The 18927-nt window shown below is 39.0% G+C and overlaps 2 protein-coding genes across 3 annotated transcripts in view; one reads left to right on the top strand and one right to left on the bottom strand.

Annotated features, from left to right (window-relative positions):
- The first annotated feature begins 463 nt into the window (after positions 1-463).
- On the top strand, positions 464-6752 carry LOC139747030 (aquaporin-11-like). Of its 2 annotated transcripts, none has more exons than XM_071658770.1 (5): positions 464-1468; positions 2520-2688; positions 3185-3377; positions 4109-4329; positions 4439-6750. In XM_071658770.1, exons 2-5 carry the CDS (start codon positions 2523-2525, stop codon positions 4636-4638), a joined length of 780 nt encoding a protein of 259 aa, XP_071514871.1. In that variant the 5' UTR covers positions 464-1468; positions 2520-2522; the 3' UTR covers positions 4639-6750. The 2 variants fall into 2 exon arrangements, with proteins under 2 accessions (XP_071514871.1, XP_071514873.1); XM_071658772.1 differs by lacking the exon at positions 464-1468 and adding an exon at positions 1715-1838 and having other exon boundaries at positions 4439-6752.
- Positions 6753-8642: 1890 nt separating this feature from the next.
- The window catches only part of wcy (WW domain-containing adapter protein with coiled-coil wacky), a 57707-nt gene continuing 47422 nt past the window's right edge, over positions 8643-18927 (bottom strand). The window contains exons 9-11 of the mRNA XM_071658763.1: positions 17693-17868; positions 16905-17032; positions 8643-12635 (exon numbers count right to left, since the gene is read on the bottom strand). Coding sequence (XP_071514864.1) covers positions 12560-12635; positions 16905-17032; positions 17693-17868 — 380 coding nt within the window. The 3' untranslated portion in view covers positions 8643-12559. The remainder of the gene's footprint in view (positions 12636-16904; positions 17033-17692; positions 17869-18927) is intronic.

The following is an 18927-nucleotide window of genomic DNA, read 5'->3' as shown; positions in this document are numbered from 1 at the left end:
ATACATTGACATCATACTGGATTCGAGCATCAGTTAAATTTCTTTGATATTAAGATACAGATATTACTCACACATGCTATATTATGATGAACCAGCACAATGTCTTTCAAGAGTTCCACAGGAATAACTGCATTATTCCAGGTATCCTGTGTTTCTCGGTGGAAAATCAGAAACGGAACGTCCTTCGGTTACATGTGTAGCAGTGCGGCTGGTACCCTTCCCTGTTGCATGGTCTGCATTTACACAGTTGAGGATTTGGTTAGGGCGACATCCAGACCCGAGACGATGCTACATGAGAGTGCTTAGCATAATGCGTTTTCATGAGAGAGAGAGAGAGAGAGAGAGAGAGAGAGAGAGAGAGAGAGAGAGAGAGAGAGAGAGAGAGAGAGAGAGAGAGAGAGAGAGAGAGGTTACATCATGAGTGTGGCTGCACCGTAGCTTCTAGCTAGGCAGAGGTCCTCCATAAGGGCAGCGGGCCGTGTTGGGTGTTCAGTCTGGTACCCACATCCCGTAGCAGCGGCAGCAGGCGTTGTGAACAGGTCCTGGGAAGAACCTGCTCAGTAGAAAGTAGCAGACTCAGCAGCAAGACGCTCATGTGAACCATCCGCGACCTTGCCTCATGTAATCGTGGCCTAGAGTCTCGAACAAGATATGTGTTAAGTTGATAACTGGTGAAGTGTTGGGAGATATGTTGTCTGATACGTGGAGGCTACAGGTGGGCCCTGTACTCATAGTGAATAGTGACCATCCTCCAGGTGTTGCTGAGGCGCTCCCTACACGTCCCCGAAGATTCTTTATTTCCCAGGAATCTTTACGTAACAAACCTACAATGTTGTAGACGATGGGCTTAGCCTCGTGATCACTGTCATACTGGGTTCTAGAGGTTGTTTCTCGTGGTAACCCGCAGCAGCTGTGAACACAAGCCTCCTCACTCGCCGGCGGTGCGTGTCTTATGGAGTTCGTCCAGCCACGGGTGATGTGACGGCCTCTCCTGAGGATGGTGAATGAGATCAGCTTCTCTCGCGATCCCATCCCGTCTGGTGCAGGCCGATAGGAGTGGCGGTGATGTTCCCGGCAGGACTGGGGTCAGGAGCCAGTCGTCCGGCCCACCAGCTCACAGCGACACATTACTTGACCTACTGATTGCGTCGTGGCGTTGATGACTCAGTGTGTTTACCATAAACCTGAACTGTTGTCAAACGGACTTCTCATAATAACTATAATTTCCATGTATAACTGGCTCAGAACGTGCGTACTACAAAGACTCCATACATAATTGACGTCGGATGAAGAAATTCCATTCGTATTAGATGAGAGCTGTTGCTGGAAACAGTAACTATTCTCCACATAGTGGCCGCTCTCGGGGTCGCCACTTGACAAGGCCGACCCGGTTATATGGCCTGATCTCCCATAGAACACTACAGTTGCCAGGTGCCGCATCTCTGGTCGTCTTGGGAAGTACCCATCGGTAAGTTATACTCATGAAACATTGCCCTCAGGGGGATAGCATCTGTCTTGGGTTAAATCGATGAAATATCGATCTCTTATTCATTCATAGTTACTCCAATTCATATTGAAACAGCTAATGAGTGTATTTGAATAAATCTAATGAAAACGACGGTAACTTTAGCTAAGTTCACACCACAACACATTACAAGGGAGAAAAAGGTTCTAAGTTGTTCTAGTAGTTGCATATATTGTTTAGGGTCCATAAGGTCACTAGACCTTCCTGAAAGGTTACCACCAGTCATACAACTGAAGAAAACCAGTGTGAACAACGAGAAAGGAAAATTACGCTAGACAACACAGGGAAACACTTGAGAACAAGATCCTCTCAGGTAATGTGTTGCAAGAGTAAAGAGTGAGGACCGGGCAGGTAGAAAGCAGAGTATCTCTGACGTTTCTCTAATCTATCGTCACTCATATTCTATCTGGTGTACTATGGCGATCTACCATCCCTTCTCCAACAAACTATAGCAATCTACCATCCCTTCTCCCATAAACTATAGCAATCTACCATCCCTTCTCCAACAAACTATGGCGATCTACCATCCCTTCTCCCAAAGACTATAGCAATCTATCATCTCTTCTCCCGCATACTATGGGGATCTACTGTACCTTCTACAAACTACGGGGAGCCACCATTCCCTCTCCCACAAACCATAGGTTTCTACCTCCTCCCCACAGCCTATGACCATGAGGTCCTAACATTCTCTGTCAGACAAAACGATAACACACACACCATGATCCTATCCTTGTCCAGAGGCCATGATGATCTAACACCCCCACACCCTACAATGCATGAAGATCTAACAACCACGCACGCCACAAACCATGATCAAACATTGCCGTGTTCTACAAAGTATACTCAACACCCTTTATCCCATCTAAGGGCATAAGAAACTAGCACTTCATTTACCACCAAACTCCCTTTAGCTTAAGATTTCCGACATTTCCTTCATGAATTTCTACTCACATCTTTCTAAAGTACACAATGTGACAGCTCTTCCCCTCCACAGAACATGTCTATCGTGGTGTCGTTAATTGCCATCGTGGCGCACATGGCGTTGTCGCATGTCGTCCGCGGCCGCCTGAGTGAAACGGACCAGGGCGAGCTGCTAAAGGGATGCCTGTTGGAGCTGGTGGCCGCAGCCGAGATGTGTGCCACGTCTTATGAACTGTCCGTCGGTAAGTGAGGAAAAAGGGAAGCTGGGGTCAAGGTCTTTAGCTCCAAAGTAATGCCATAAAACATTCAGAAACAAAGCAGAGGGAAACGAGGGACAAGGTCTGGAGGTATTGAGGGAAGTGGGCCCGAGGGTATCACCTGCATGGCAGGATATATTTCAGACGGGGACAAACATAATAGAATGAGGCAACTTTTATCAGTATTAACAGATGAAATGATTTAAAAAGTTCTAATCAGTTATGTATACTGAAAGGATAATTAAGGTAGAATTTATTTTTCATGTTCTTCCTTTATTACATAATGAAAGATATAATCTTTGTAATTACTTCGTTAGACAATTCAGGTTGGGGGAACAATGGAGGGGGTACAACATAAAGTGGGTGAGTACTTCAGGGAATATGCATAGAAGCTGAAGGATGACTAAGGGGCACAGTAAGACGACACGTGTATGTAGAAGGGGTATATGACATATAATCTTCCTCTCCCATTTTGCCGCAGTGGCTCAGAGTTATGGGTTGGCCGTATACAGTGTCTCACTGTTCCTGATTATCATATGGCGGAGCCAGACCTGGGGCTCAGCTACTGCCTGTCCTTACACTCTCCTGGAGCAGTACCTCGAAGATGGTGCTAATCTATTACATGTTCTACTCAAGATCATCGCTCAGCTTATAGGTGGTCTGGCTTCCACCAAGTGAGTAACTCAAGCTGTAAAATGTTGATGGGATACTGGATCACTGCAAGGCTATTTAATAATTAATGTGATATATATTTTTTCCATTTAATCAGTTTAGAAATATTTATCTTCAACTGTTTCCAAAAACAGAAAGCAGTAACTTAATAGGTCAAGAATGTGTTGTATGACCTTTGGATGATTAAGAAAAACATACCTTTATTTCCACTGACAATAAAAGTGTGTGCAATATATTCATAATCAAGTAACTTAATATGTTCACAAGAACAGCTATACATATCAACAACCACATGCAAGCAAGATCAGACTGAGTGGCAAATTTACACACCCGCTTTATTGTAAGAGACAACTTAATACAAAGGTTATATCAGTTGAAATATGAGTAATTTATTTCTTTGATATTTCAATCGCAATTGTCAAATTTTTTACTTGAAACAGCTAAAACTACCGGTTATTTCACTGAACTATAAGTTGAATTCCTCTAAACACTAAAAACCAATCAATATTCATTTTTTATTGACTAAGAAAAGTGTGATACAGCCATAAATCTTAAGCACATCCCACCATCATATATAGTAATTAATCTTCCATTAATTTGAAATTATCTAAACTTTTACAGGTTACTAGTTTCTTTAACGTAAATATATAATATCAAAATATAGTTCTATAGTTCACCAACATGAATCATTAATTGAATATCATATAAATCAGAGGTGACATGCATGTTGCAGATGGATGAAGTACCTTTGGATGATGGGGTTGGCAGAAACACATATAAGTCGCACCACTGACAACTGTAAGGCTGACCTTCAAGTACCAGTCATCCTTGGCTTTCTTATAGAGTTTTGGCTCACATGTGCTTGTTGCCTTGTCTCCCGAGCTCTTGGAGAAATAAAACCCAAATTTGCTTCTGCAATGGATTCCTTCTTTGCCACCTCCATGGTCCTCCTCGGTGAGCCACCTGTGTTAAGTCTTAAGCCACCCTAATCCTGTCTTGTGATACTGGAATATCATATCAAACTCTCATTTATGAACTTTTAGCTAACGCTGACTTGTTGCAGCCCTTAGCTACTCTGGTGGTTACTTCAATCCAGTTTTAGCTACGAGCCTCAAATGGAGTTGCCATGGTCATACCAATGCTGAACACATCATAGTTTACTGGGCTGGCTCAGTCCTGGGATCCATGCTTTCCATCCAACTCTGGAACCTGGCCACTGTCAAGAATGCTCTTACAAGATCCTTCACGCACAAGAAAAAATAAATCATGCTCTAAGGGTGATATTGATGAAGAATTATCACTGCTCGAAGAAGAACAACAGAAATTTTGTGCTTCAGAAAACACAACAAAGTCATGCTCCATGAAGAACATTCAACTGAAATTATCATGTTCCACGAGAACACTATATAGCAAGTTATCTCTCACAAAGTTTATCCATTAAAGACTAATTTTTTTCTTTATGTTAGTCTGAACATACAGGAAGGTGAGAGGTGTACAAGGACTAGAGTGAATTGGAATTATGTGATTTACCAGGGTTGATGGGCTGTTGATGGATTGAACCAGGGCATGTGAAACATCTGGAATAAACCATGGAAAGGCTTGTGGGGCCTGGATGAGGATAGGGGGATGAGGTTTCGGTGCATTACACATGACAGCTAGAGACTGAGTGTGAACGAATGTGGCCTTTTTTGCAAAAATATTTATATATCAAAGAATATTTTGTTGCAACAGATTGTTAATTCTAAAGATGATTTCAAGTTTTAAGTTGCTGTGTCCAAATATACAAATTCAAAGAATTTATAATTTTACCTAAGCTTTGACACCATAGGTTACAGTTATCTTCAATAGTAAAGGAACTATGGCCCTGACAGACTAATTATAAGAATAGCAGTCACTTGACCTTGGATGTCAAGGTTACACTGACCTCTGTATGGTGTACTGTATGTCACATTATAGTAGACTTTTGATCCAATACTCACAGTGATATCTTCAGTGATATAAGTTAAGATTATTTCTAATGTACTGGTAATCATTTGACTAACTTGAAAGCCGAGGTCACAAGAACAAATGCGTTGTAAGCTACACATCTTCAGTCACCGAAACCACAATACATTTTTCCTGGAATAAATGACAAATCAAACTTTTCAAGTATTTAGAATAAATGAATTTACATAAGTCAACGGGTTCTCATCCTCTTCTTGGGGTGATGTACAATTTTATTACCTGTTTGCCTTTCCCACCTTGAAGGACCATTTGGAACAGAGGAACAAGTTCATTGGGAAAAACATCCTCACTTGGGTCCTTCTTCTGTTCCAAAAATTAAGAAGTGAGAAAATACGAGTGAAGAATTTCCTTCAACTCGGTTAAATCCAACTTGGTTATATGATTCACTAGAGATGCATGGATATCAGTCTTTCTCCCTTAATCCTAGGAAAACTTTAAGAAATAAGTTATTATCCAGTAACAAAACTATTTTGAGATAATACAAGAAGAATACTAAATGACTTAAATTCATGTATATAGAAACAGTCTATAAAAAGGAGATAGAAAGTATGGGTGCTGCCTAGCTCCATCTGCAAGTGGTTACACTGCGAGTGAGGTCACCTTTGGTGGGGCTGTATCATTTAATGATAGATGGAAAGGAATCCTGGGGTTACATAACAATACCTTTCCATGGTTTACCCCACATGCTTCACATGCCCTGACACTGACAGCATATCAACCCTGGTATACCACATCATTCCAATTCACTCTATTCCTTGCAGTCCTTTCACCCTCCTGTATGTTCAGACCCCAATCGCTCAGAATCTTTTTCACTTCATTATTCCACCTCCAATTTGGTCTCCAGCTTCTTGTTCCCTCCATCTCTAACACATATATCCTCTCTGTCAATCTCTCACCACTCATTCTCTCCACGTGTCCAAGCCATTTTAACACAGCCTCTTCTGCTCTCTCAACCACATCAGCGAGGTAGTGCCAGGAACCAGATGACGAATGGCCCATCCACTCATGTACACCTATATATGCATAAATGCCCATACATGCACGTATACATACATACACATATCAACATATACATACACAGACATACATATATAGACATGTACATATTCATATCACATACATCATCCCTGGGGATATGGAAGAAAGAATACTTCCTATATATATATATATATATATATATCTTTCTTTTCTTTCATACTATTCGCCATTTCCCGCATTAGCGAGGTAGCGTTAAGAACAGAGGACTGGGCCTTAGAGGGAATATCCTCACCTGGCCCCCTTCTCTGTTCCTTCTTTTGGAAAATTAAAAAAAAAAAAAACGAGAGGGGAGGATTTCCAGCCACCCGCTCCCTCCCCTTTTAGTCGCCTTCTACGACACGCAGGGAATACGTGGGAAGTATTCTTTCTCCCCTATATATATATATATATTTATCCCTGGGGATAGGGGATTAAGAATACTTCCCACGTATTCCCTGCGTGTCGTAGAAGGCGACTAAAAGGGGAGGGAGCGGGGGGCTAGAAATCCTCCCCTCTCGTTTTTTTTTTTTCTTTTTTTTAATTTTCCAAAAGAAGGAACAGAGGGGGCCAGGTGAGGATATTCCAAAAAAGGCCCAGTCCTCTGTTCTTAATGCTACCTCGCTAATGCGGGAAATGGCGAATAGTTTAAAAGAAAGAAAAGAAGAATATATATATATATATATATATATATATATATATATATATATATATATATATATATATATTTCTTTTTCATACTATTCGCCATCTCCCGCATTAGCGAGGTTGCGTTAAGAACAGAGGACTGGACCTTTGAGAGAATATCCGCACCTGGCCCCCTTATCTGTCCCTTCTTTTGGAAAATTAAAAAAAACCGAGAGGGGAGGATTTCCAGCCCCCTGCTCCCTTCCCTTTTAGTCGCCTTCTACGACACGCAGGGAATACGTAGGAAGTATTCTTTCCCCCCTATCCCCAGGGATGATATATATATATGCAATCCTCCCCTCTTGTTTTTGATTTTCCAAAAGAGAGAACAGAGAGGGGGGACTGGGTGGGGATTTCCCTCAAGGGCTCAGTCCCCCGTTCCCAGCGCCACCTCGCTGACATGGGAGATGGCGAATAGTATGGAGAGAAAAAAAAAAAAAAAAAAAAAATATATATATATATATAAATATATATATATATATATATATATATATATATATATATATATATATATGTATATATATATATATATATATACGCCTTCTACAACACGCAGGGAATATGTGGGAAGTATTCTTAATCCCCTATCCCCATATGTGCACATATGGCCATTTATTAGTGAGATAGCACAAGGAACAGGAAGAAATGGCCTTGTTTGCTTATATCCATCTTCTAGCTGTTATGTATAATGCAACGAAACTGTTGGCACCTTCCCACAATCAGGTACCACAAACCTTTCTGAGGTTTCCTTGAACCTCATCTTATGCCCTGATTCAGTCCAGTAATGGCACATCATTCCCTGTATACCACACCATGCTAATTTGCTCTCATCTCTTACACGCCTCACACATCCGTGCATGTTCAGACTTCAAACCATCCAAGCACCTTTCACTCCAGCCTTCCACCTCCTCCTTGATTTCCCTTCCCTTCCGACATGCATAAGTTCCTCATCATCCTTTCTTCACTCCTCTCCATATGTCCAAAACATTTCAGCACATCTTCAGTTCTCTCATACATACTGTTCTAACTGTTTCACATCTTTTTATGAGCTCCTTGTGTCATTCCATGTCATACCCTCTGGTTGTTCCACCCCTATATTTTCTAGCCTTTCCCTCAGCTCTCTTAATTATGGTACCATTCTTCTTGCTCTCCCCTGGATGTTCCTTATTAGCTCTTTGCACTTCTTTTGGTGTGGTGACCAAAGTTAAGAAGCATTTTTCAAGTTTTGGCCATATGAACATGCAGTATATTTCCTTAACCATAAATGTAATATCATCATTTGAAAGCAGACAGTAAGTCTCTGTAACCAATCTCCTAAAATGATACTGGTGATGGTGTGTGCATGCATCTTTTGAGAGGAATCAAAAAAATCTGGAAATATGTGATAATCTTGCATCTGCCACTCTGCTGCTTAACAAATAGTATACATGATGTAACAAGTAAAGAAATCTGTTGCTGCTTTCACTTTCTCATGAATGATGTTAGCTGAAACATCAGTATCACATTTGTTTTCCATATTTTTGTCTTCCAATGTTAAAAAATATCCAGGATAAATAAAAGTATTGTCTGGAGCTCAGCTTTATTAAACCTTTCTGAGAAGGAATGATATTTACAAAATTAGGCTAATTGGCCTAAAGCAAGTGTTGAAAAAGGGGAGACCAACACAAATAGTGAATCTGTGTCCTGTAAACATCTGATTCTCTAGGTCCACTACGTCAGCTTGGTCACCAGCTGGGCAACGAACAGATGCCACTGTCATCACAGCCAAGCTGGAGGCCATTCAGCACAATAAATTTAAACGTCTTATAATGCTTCTTTCGTGTTTCAAACATATATGCCTTTCAAACTTTTTTTTTTGGTTGGAACTTATCCCAAAACACACCATACTTCATATTGTAACCAATGATGTGAATAGAGTTTTTGAGTGTGTACCAATGAAATAAGGTCTGTTACAAAAATGGTCAGATAAAATATGCATAACAGTATACTATAAATTGCCAAGGTGTTGAACACATTAGGCAATAACGGGTCACACAGTTCACCAGGGCCACGGATACACAGAGCAGAGGTAACCATACAATTTATCACAAGAATGTTAGCCCCCCTTTCTTTTGTACAAAACCTACATATGCTGAGTACTTCTAAGTTAAAACATATTATGTACAAGCATGTGGATATGGGCCATCTTGTGTGGCCAATCCACCAGCTTTCTTTCACAGATAAATAATCCGTAGCCTCTTGTTAACTCGGCTATAAGCCATGTGTGTGTCCCTGCCTGCCCAAATTTGGTGCGGGCAACTTTGGAATAGCCAACTAGTTTTAGGTATTCAGTAACTTTCATTTACCAATAACTTAACTGGACTATGAAACTTCACTGAGAGCATAAACTGTTAGATATACAACCAGAGAGGACTGCAGCAAATGGGAGAAGGGACAAAATTATTGCATGTGACGGTGACAGTGAACCAAGCAAAATTGGTTACAACTCAACAAAAGGAACCTAGACATGATTTTTTACAATTTGCTCTATGAGGTATCAAATTGATAGAAAGAGAGAGAAAATCTGTGAGAAAGATTGTACAGAGATACGAGAATTTGAAATAGAAATGAGAATGAGAAATGAGTAACACTGATACCTAAATCTAACTATGAACAAAGTATCAACTGTGTGAGACTAATGGAGAATCACAGGAAAATGTATGCCAACAAGAGATCAATTATGAACATGGTGGGTTAAAAATAAACATATCCCAATTCCTCTTCATTTTACTGGAGCTCGTAAGAAAACATATAGGATGACAAGAAATGGTACACAGGGCATAATAGTTAAAAGGCATACTTGACATATCTGAAAGAACAAATAGGAAAATTAAGGAGAGAACACTGCAGTTAAACAGAGCTAATAAAATTATGATGTCAGAAATTTATGTAGAAAATGGAATGCAAAGATATTAAAGTTACATAATCCAAAATATGTAATAGCTGCTGCTTTTGTCAACCAACATATCCTTATCATCCAAATCAATTTTGTGACAAAACACCAAGTAACATTTTTGATCTGGGCTTGGCAATCAAGACAGTACCTATACATATCCACTGTGATTCTACCAAATCAATGATTTTTGTCTCCAAAATTTTCAATTTTCAAGTGGAACTAAAGACATTTCAAAAAGATTATTTCATGAATTGCACCAAGCACAGTTCAAAAATTTTGCCCACCATTGTGCACTGCACCACATTTAGAAGAGACTATCAGGTACATAACAAACAACAGATGAATTAAGCCATATAAAGCTTTCTTTGGCACTGTATCATAGTATTTTTTCATAAATCTGGACATGCATTTAGCACATTTAACAAACTGTGCCACCTTATGTACATTCATAATTCATCTGTTATACACAAATGAACCTGAGAGAATTTCATGAATGTGAACCTGATGTACATAATGGCATAACTGTGATGCAAGAATGCAATCGAACTCTTAACATACTTTTCAGACTAGATCTTTTGGTCGAAACTTAGGAAAATATATGAGAAGCAAACTCTTTACCTTCAAATTGCTCAAAACATCACAGTTTTCAATGAACACACCCAAAAACCTTCAGAATTTAGCACCATAGTTAACTCGGTAATCTACCGATGGTGACTGGGAAATTTTGTTCAACCAGAATTTTTGCAATCTAAGTTTACTTTCTCTCTTGTTATGGTTTGTACACAATGTCAGATGCTTTGCCAATGATCACTAAGCTTTCTTCAATATGTATATCCTACCTTCCATCAACAAAGTCATGCACACTACAAGTCACTTCTATAAAACTTTAAAGGCAGCCACAAAAATTATGAAAATTTGTGTATTTCATATATAAAATGTGGACAATATTTTACAATTATTCCCATGCTTAACAAAAACTTTGGCCCTTAGTTTTTGAGGTTTATACATTTTTGAGGAACTACTGAGGTGACTAAAGCCTTCCAACAGAATGACCATCGCATCCAACACCATATTTCTCACCAACTAAGAGAAACACCACTTTTCACAATTGAAAGAATGAATATATAATGTTACATCAAATGAATAAGTTCCTGATTCCACTATAATCACATAATCATAAGTTGCAAGATGAGACTGACATTCAGGTTACCATAACCAAAGACAGCCCAATGGCTGTAAAGTATGTCATAATACATGGTAGAACTTAAAAGGTCAATTTGGTGGAAGAAAATGTACAAAGATTTCAGTTGAAGAAAAACGCTAAAAACAAAGAGAAAGATCTTTTACTTTCTGTCATTTAAAGATGGCCTCCTAGCCCATTACATGACCACACCTTTCAACTAAATGCTCATTAACCTTTTTCACCCATAATTCAATATTTCAACACATTACTCCTGAAGCAGAAATAACAACTGGTTAAGAACATGACAAAGAAACTTTTCACAGCCCAGTTGGAACTATAATGACTGAGATACAGATTGGCCAGCAAAACAATGACTTAAATAATCTTTAATTTGTTAGCATCAACGTGCTATGAGACACTGCCTCAAATCCAACCCTGGGGACCAAATGACAGTCACCAAGAACACAAAACACACATTCACAGGACTTACACTTGGATAACTGATTACGGAAAGCAGTAAAGAAATTCAACTATGCTCTCCAGAATCTACTGATAGCAAATAGGCAATGAAATGTGTACCACTACTACTGAATCGGAAACATCAAACAAAGAACTCTTCCAACTTATTCTCCTGACAGCGAATATAGTTGGTGAAAATATTTTGTGATTTCCTTCCAGTAGTGACAAGCTGGTTGGAACTGTGGCTCACATGTGTACTGTTGTGAAATGTGTAAAGCAATAAATACAACAATTTTCAAACCTAATGGGCTGGAGAGCTCTGCCAAGACTTCCAGGTATCCACGTGGGCTTGACGAGTCAGCCAGCAGAGAAGAAACACAGTGTATGTGACGAAGGGAACAGGACAGATGTTGCTCAAGGGGGTGAACTTCAAGACCCCAGGGAGTGTGATACAGTGCCAGCCTCTGGCATAGCCGGTATTACATTGTGACACGGCTGAGCAGTTCAGTAAAGGCTCAGCCTTTGGAGGTGTCTAGTTGTGTCATTCATCACAGAGAAACACAGATGACATTGGGAACATCAGTGGAGGGTAGCCAAGGATAGGCTGGTCCAGACACAGGACGGCAGGTGGCAGGTGAATCCTGCGTGAAGCCAGCAATCACCCTGGCTAGTGGCAGTGTGCATCCTGCACCGGTTGTTGTGGTCATGGTTGTTGTGGCAGTTGCCCACAGCCCACAAAGACCCACAAAAGGGGCCTTGCCACACTGCCACACCCTACACTTTGGACTTCACCAATGTTCACATCCAGAACATGATTAAGAAAATATAACACTTTATAAATATTCCCAGGCATGTCTACATCCAGACAACTGTCCCAGGCAGCTATCACAGGCAGGCCAACACTATGTGTCACTCATGAAGGAATTCTGTGCCTTCATTTCCTCAAGTTCTCTCTTCTGAGCACGTAGAAAAAGTATCCTGAAAAAGATAAAAAACAAACAAACTAGAATCTTAAACAGATTATATTAGAGGTTGTAAATTCTTTATTACACAATGGTGTACGTTCTTGGAATACAAAAAAAAAAATCAAAATCAAAATCAACTTGCATTTTTATCTTTATAGTTTGTACACAACAAAATGCACCTCATATGCACCATGCAAACCTCCCCCAATATCTAAAGTGGACTCTGATATCAAAAATTTATTGTTTGGTGTTATTCTTTAAATGATACTATGATTAAGATTTCTCAAAGTAAGTAATGGCAGTAAATAGTAAGCATTTACCTTACAAACCCAGATATCCCAAACACTTAAGTTACTGGATGATAGCCTGGAGCATGTTTCTTAGAGCATGAAGAAAATAACTCAATGGGTACTCAAGAGAGGGAGTGGTGAGAGGGGTGGAAAAGTGAAGACCAGGGTTGATAAGTAAATATGGAATCATAAAAGGTGTTAGGTAAGGGGAGTGAGTAGTGGCAAGTGCTATTATCATTACATAACCCCAAGACCTCCCCTTCTCCAATGGCTCCTGCAGCTTCAAGGCTGCACTGCCAAAAGTAGCATGGAATGAATGAACTAATTTGGAAATGCAAGGGTCTGGGATAGCGGATGTGTGTTGGGGGTGGGAAAGCCTGGGAGGTGAATCAGTTTTCTGATGGCAATGCTGGTGGCAGATTCAAGTGAGAAATTGCAGGAGCTGGTGTCTGAGTTTACAAGTGTATGTGAAAGGAGAAAGTTGAGAGTAAATATGAACAAAAGCATGATTATTAGGTTTAGCACAGAGGAAGTAGAATGTTATAGATACTGAGGGTAAATATGGCAGCATTAAGTAGTAGCTGTCATAGGAACATTAGGTAGGCGTCTCCGCAAACACTGCACTAGACGTGTCCTCTGCCAGTGGCCTGACAGGGTGAAGCATCCACGGATAATCAGCAGCACTAAATTTCACTAGTTATGGAGACTATTGCCGTGGCCACCCCCTTGAGGGAGTTCCAGAATGGAATAGGCATCAGAGATACAGATATAGAAAAATAAACACATATGGCAGTATATGGAACCATGAGCAATATGTTGGGAGAAGGGACAAAGATTGTGGGCAGAAAATAGAATAGCAAAGATGGGGATGTTTGATGGTATAACAAACAGAATAGCAAAGATGGGGATGTTTGATGGTATAACAGTCCTATTGGAGCTGTTCAGATGCAACGCATGGGGCTTAAATAAAATGTATAGGGCGAATGTGTTAAAAATGAATGGAATGAGGACAATATGAGGTGTGAAGAGGGTTGATCAAATAAGAAATGATAAGGTAAGAGAGAGGTGTGGCAGTGAGAGGAGTATGTATGCAAAAACTGAAGAAGGAGTCTGAAGAAGGTTTGGACATATGGAGAGGACAAGTGAAGAGAGGACAAATAAGAAGGTATACAAGTCAAAAGTGGAGGGAACATGTTAAAACAGGAAATCAACGATGATTCGGAAGGATGGAGTGAACAGTACTCTGAAGGGTCAGCATCTGAACTTGGAGGTGGGTGGGGCATGCAAGGGATAGAGCAAACTGGGACATTGTGGTATACAGCGCAAAACATGCTGTTCTAATGAGCTGACCCGTGGCAGTCCCGAGAAACCACAGAAAGGTCTATGAAACCCGATTGTGGAAAGGGGTTTCTGGTTTTGATGCATTATAAATGACAGTTAGAGAAAGAATGTTAACCAATGAGATTATTTCTTAAATCTGTTCTCATGAAACTTTGCCTTACAAAACTACGCACAAAATACTAAAATAATACAAACAATATCTTCATCATGTGACAAATGGGAATGATCAAACTTCAAAGGAAAGGGAACATGCATAAACAAATTGTAATGGTTCTTTATTTCATTTATGTAAAACAACAAAACCATTATATATAACAATATATGCAAACACAATAATCAAAACACATGTCAAATAGCAGTTGGATGAATATTTTAAGACTGCAGAGTTGCAACTTACTTAAGGATGCAACTCAGATATGTTTAAAAACTAAAATATCCCTCAAATTCAGCCCTGCAACTAATATAAAGGAGCATCTTGCAATAAGGAAAACATGGTACATTAAAGGTACCATTTCCCGTGTCATTTACCAAGTGTAATTTGCAGGTTTTGCTGCAAGTGCTAACTTCTAAATGTTCATTTCTTGGGGTTTGCTAGTACTGCCAACTACACTCCATCTATTTTCTGTTACTTCTTATTACTTCATGCAAGGTAATAAAATACTGAAGGTAATGAGTCAAAAATATATGAAAAATCAAATTTATTGTATCATCTAATGCTAGCCTCTATATGACAATTTACCTGGGCTCAACCATTTTCTCTTGTATTTACGTAAATATCTAAATAATCATTACTTCAAGAGTTAGGATAGAATTTACAGAAGAAATGTGATGAAAAAAAAAAATCAGTGGGTCCTAGGTTCCTGCTACTAACTTCATGAAAGTTATAAAAAGCACTTAAATCCTCTGACACCCATTTCCTTTATTATTCCATGGATATGAAAAATAAATGTTAGTCATTCCTGACTCTACAGATATATGTCATCTAACTCCAAAAGAAGGAACAGAGTGGGGCCAGGTGAAGATATTCCAAAAAAGGCCCAGTCCTCTGTTCTTAACGCTACCTCGCTAATGTGGGAAATGGTGAATAGTTTAAAAAAAAAAAAAAAAAAAAAAAAATCTAACTCCCTACATATATCTCTGATGCTTGCTCCCTTAGGAAACTCCCTCAAGGTGGTGGCCATGGCAAAAGTCTCCATAACTGATGAATTCCAATGCCACTTTTTAGCCTTCATACCTCACCCTTAAAAGGCCACTGGCACAGGGCAAGTCTAATGCAGTGTTTTCAGAGGAAACTCATGTTTTTTCTTCTCCATAACTCAAAAGAATTCTATATTAGAAAGTTTCCATTCCAATTCCTGTTCACAAACAGTTGTTACAATATGAATTAATCAGCAATTAAAGAAAAATAACAATGCCTGCTTTAAAAACTGTGACAGAACTCAAACAAATTCAGTGTGTTTAAGAACTCTCACTCTCTTGAATTTAATGAACATTGCAACATACAGTCCTTTCTATCAAAATAATGTGTTTAAGATCTCTTACTCTCTTGAATCCAATAAACATATCAACAGAAAGTCCTTTCTAGCAAAATAATGAATGAAATGATATCTAGAACATCTGCAACAAGTGACAAACGATGAAAATTCTTAATGTTTACAAGAAGTAAACTTGAATACTGCTGAGTTGTATGGCCACCTGTAAAGTAGACCTAACTGAACAAAGTAACAAAGAATACAGAAACATTTCACAAGTAAGACAAATGGAATGGAGCACATGAGTTACCATGAATGATTAAAAGAATTAGAACTTTATAGTCTTGAACGTCAGAGATAACATATGCCTGGCAACAAACAGAAGGAACTATTAACAGTGTTTCAAACCAAAATGCAACCAGTCAAGGAATATACAGAGTTCTGAAGTCATGTGTAATTCCTGGGAACACAAGAAATGCATATGACAAAGAAATCAGAATAACCATCATGGAAGATAGAACTATCATTTAAGAAAATGCCGGGCAATCTAGAAAACTTGGGGTGACAATAGAATTCAAAGGGGGGATTAGACTCATGGCTGAATACAATAACGAGTGATCTACAATAGAGAACTATGCCAGAGTAGTAGGTGCTGAAAATTATGGCATCATTCAACAAGCACAACAAATGAAAGGACGAGGAGAAGCAGTTAAGAAAAATGTAGTTTATCAACATACAAGTCAAGTGGTTAAGAGCAACATGCTAACCCTGCTGCCACTGCAAAATCTCATTGTAGCTACTCAAAGGTAGGAAGGTACTCTTTCTCTCTTTTCTATTTCTTAAAGTTGATTAAAGAAAAATACTTGGACCTTTAGTCCTTAACTTAGTACTCACATTTAAAATCACTGAACGGAAATCTTTAATTCTGAAAACTGTACAATTTCTCTGTCTATCTCCTGAATATTCACAACCTTGGTGTAGATGATAATAATAATAAAAAAGGGAACATCTTGTCCAACCACTGATTATTTTTGAATAACAGATCTAAAAATAATTTTGCAAAAATTATGGCAACACATTTAAAGCTAGTAGACTGTACGTAGGCAATTCAGCTGACAAAGTTGTCACCTTATCGCTACTGTGACACACCTCATGGCATTACTGACATCTGTACAGTACCTTTGTTCATGGAGTGTGGCCTGAATTTCTGCCAGACGTACAAGGGAACGTGCCATCTTGAGCTCGGCAGATACCCGCGTCATCACCAGACTCCCAACAGAATGAGCTTCCTCAGACAGTCTCTGCGCCTAATAAATAATGATAAATTTTTTTTAAAGGAAAAGTGATTATTCAAATACCTCTTCATATAACAACAATTTTAATCTTTTTAATTTAAAACTATCTGTGATAAATCATATGTCTATTCGTAATTTAATACCACATGCAGTACAAAGTGAAAATTTTCAAAGCCTTCCATCAAAATATTGGGTAGTAATTCATCAAACCCTATTAAGCTAGTACGTCATCAAAAACAAACGAAGGAAAAGAAACCCAGATAAAAAAAAAAGTCTGAAACCACTCAAGTACCTAGCACTAACACATTATATGCAACAGAGCAAGAAAAATGCAAGAAACTGAAATTATGTATGTAGCTATTTTTGTAATACACTTCCTAAATCATAAACAATCCCTATACAGATTATGAATATAAACAAAAAGAAAGACACACACAGAGAAAGCATCTTTACCATTTTGCCTTACTGCATGATATGTGCTTTGCATAACTGCTTAGACTGTACAATAATGCAATTACCATTGACTTAGCATGCCAAGTAAACCTCATCCAATGTCTTCTTATTTTCTATCACTTTCTATACACATCACTTTTCAATCACCTCACAATAAAAATGACAACTATAAAATCTATGCTACATAAAGAACACAATCAAAAATAAAACATTTCATACCGGTTTTTCTAGGGCCTCAGCTGGCCAATTTTGTACGTGTGAAATGAGGGATTCATTGTAATAGTTAGCGAGGCTAGGGGTGAGGGCAGGTGCCAACGGCCGTAGTCCTGCTAATGACCCTCCTGCTGTCTGCGTCAATGACTGCAGCGAGTTAATACTGCTATTCGGGCTACCCACTGTAAGCAAAAGCAAAAAGAAAAATAATTAATCACCTTCTTCATATAGCATATTGTTAACAATGGTGTAAAGTCTCTCTTGCCAAAGGATTTTGAATAAATATAAAAAGTAAGCAAATGCATGACAATATGGCACTCTGAAATCACCTAATGTGGTCCCCCTCTGCTACATAACCCAAATTTAAAATGAAAAACTGAGAATAACTTCCAAATCTATGAGCATGTTCTCGGCATTTTACAAGACAGGTAGAGAATGTATGCATGCAAAGAAAGGCTTTTCCTAATCTGCCAAATACAGTGTACAAGTATAAAAGAAAATCTGTAATATCACTGTCAAGGATATGAGTAATGAATGAAGACATTCATGGTAACCTGCCGGTGGGTATGAATCCTAGTATTTGATAGCTAAACCTAAACTGTTATGCCTGTTTGAAGAACACATTCAGAGCCAAATCTTTTTATTTATTCTATCTATTATGCTTAATCACTGTTTCCCGCATTAGCGATGTAGGGCCAGGAAACAGAGAATGGCCCATTCTTTGTCTTCCTGGTGCTACTTTGCAGTGTGGGTGGGTGGGTGGGTGGGTGTGTGTGTGTGTGTACTGTGTTGTGTGCGTGTGGGTTACTTCCTGTGTGGTGGAGTAGCGACGGGAATAGATGAGGGCAGCAAGTATGAATATATACATATGAATATATGCATGTGTCTGAGTATGTATCTGTATGTATACGTTGATATGTATTTATTTATTCATTTATTATACTTTGTCGCTGTCTCCTCCGTTAATGAGGTAGCGCAAGGAAACAGATGAAAGAATGGCCCAACCCCACCCACATACACATGCATATACATACACGTTCACACACGCACATATACATACCTATACATTTCAACGTATACATACATATACATAAACAGACATATACATATAAACACATGAACATAATTCATAGTTGCTACCTTCATTCATTCCTGTCGCCATCCTGCCACACATGAAATGACAACCCCCTCCCCCCACATGTGCATGAGACAGCTCTAGGAAAAGACAACAAAGGCCACAT

The sequence above is a fragment of the Panulirus ornatus genome, chromosome 67 (genome assembly GCF_036320965.1).
Source record: "Panulirus ornatus isolate Po-2019 chromosome 67, ASM3632096v1, whole genome shotgun sequence".
Classification (NCBI taxonomy): domain Eukaryota; kingdom Metazoa; phylum Arthropoda; class Malacostraca; order Decapoda; family Palinuridae; genus Panulirus; species Panulirus ornatus.
This window is presented reverse-complemented; position numbering and strand designations above follow the sequence as displayed.

What these genes read in the sequence shown, in the direction of transcription:
- LOC139747030 (XM_071658772.1), top strand. Translation starts at nt 2,523, where the DNA reads ATGTCTATCGTGGTGTCGTTAATTGCCATCGTGGCGCACATGGCGTTG. An exon ending in GTCTTATGAACTGTCCGTCG is followed by an intron (nt 2,689 to 3,184) that starts GTAAGTGAGGAA and finishes ATTTTGCCGCAG; the next exon opens with TGGCTCAGAGTTATGGGTTG. An exon ending in GGTGGTCTGGCTTCCACCAA is followed by an intron (nt 3,378 to 4,108) that starts GTGAGTAACTCA and finishes TGCATGTTGCAG; the next exon opens with ATGGATGAAGTACCTTTGGA.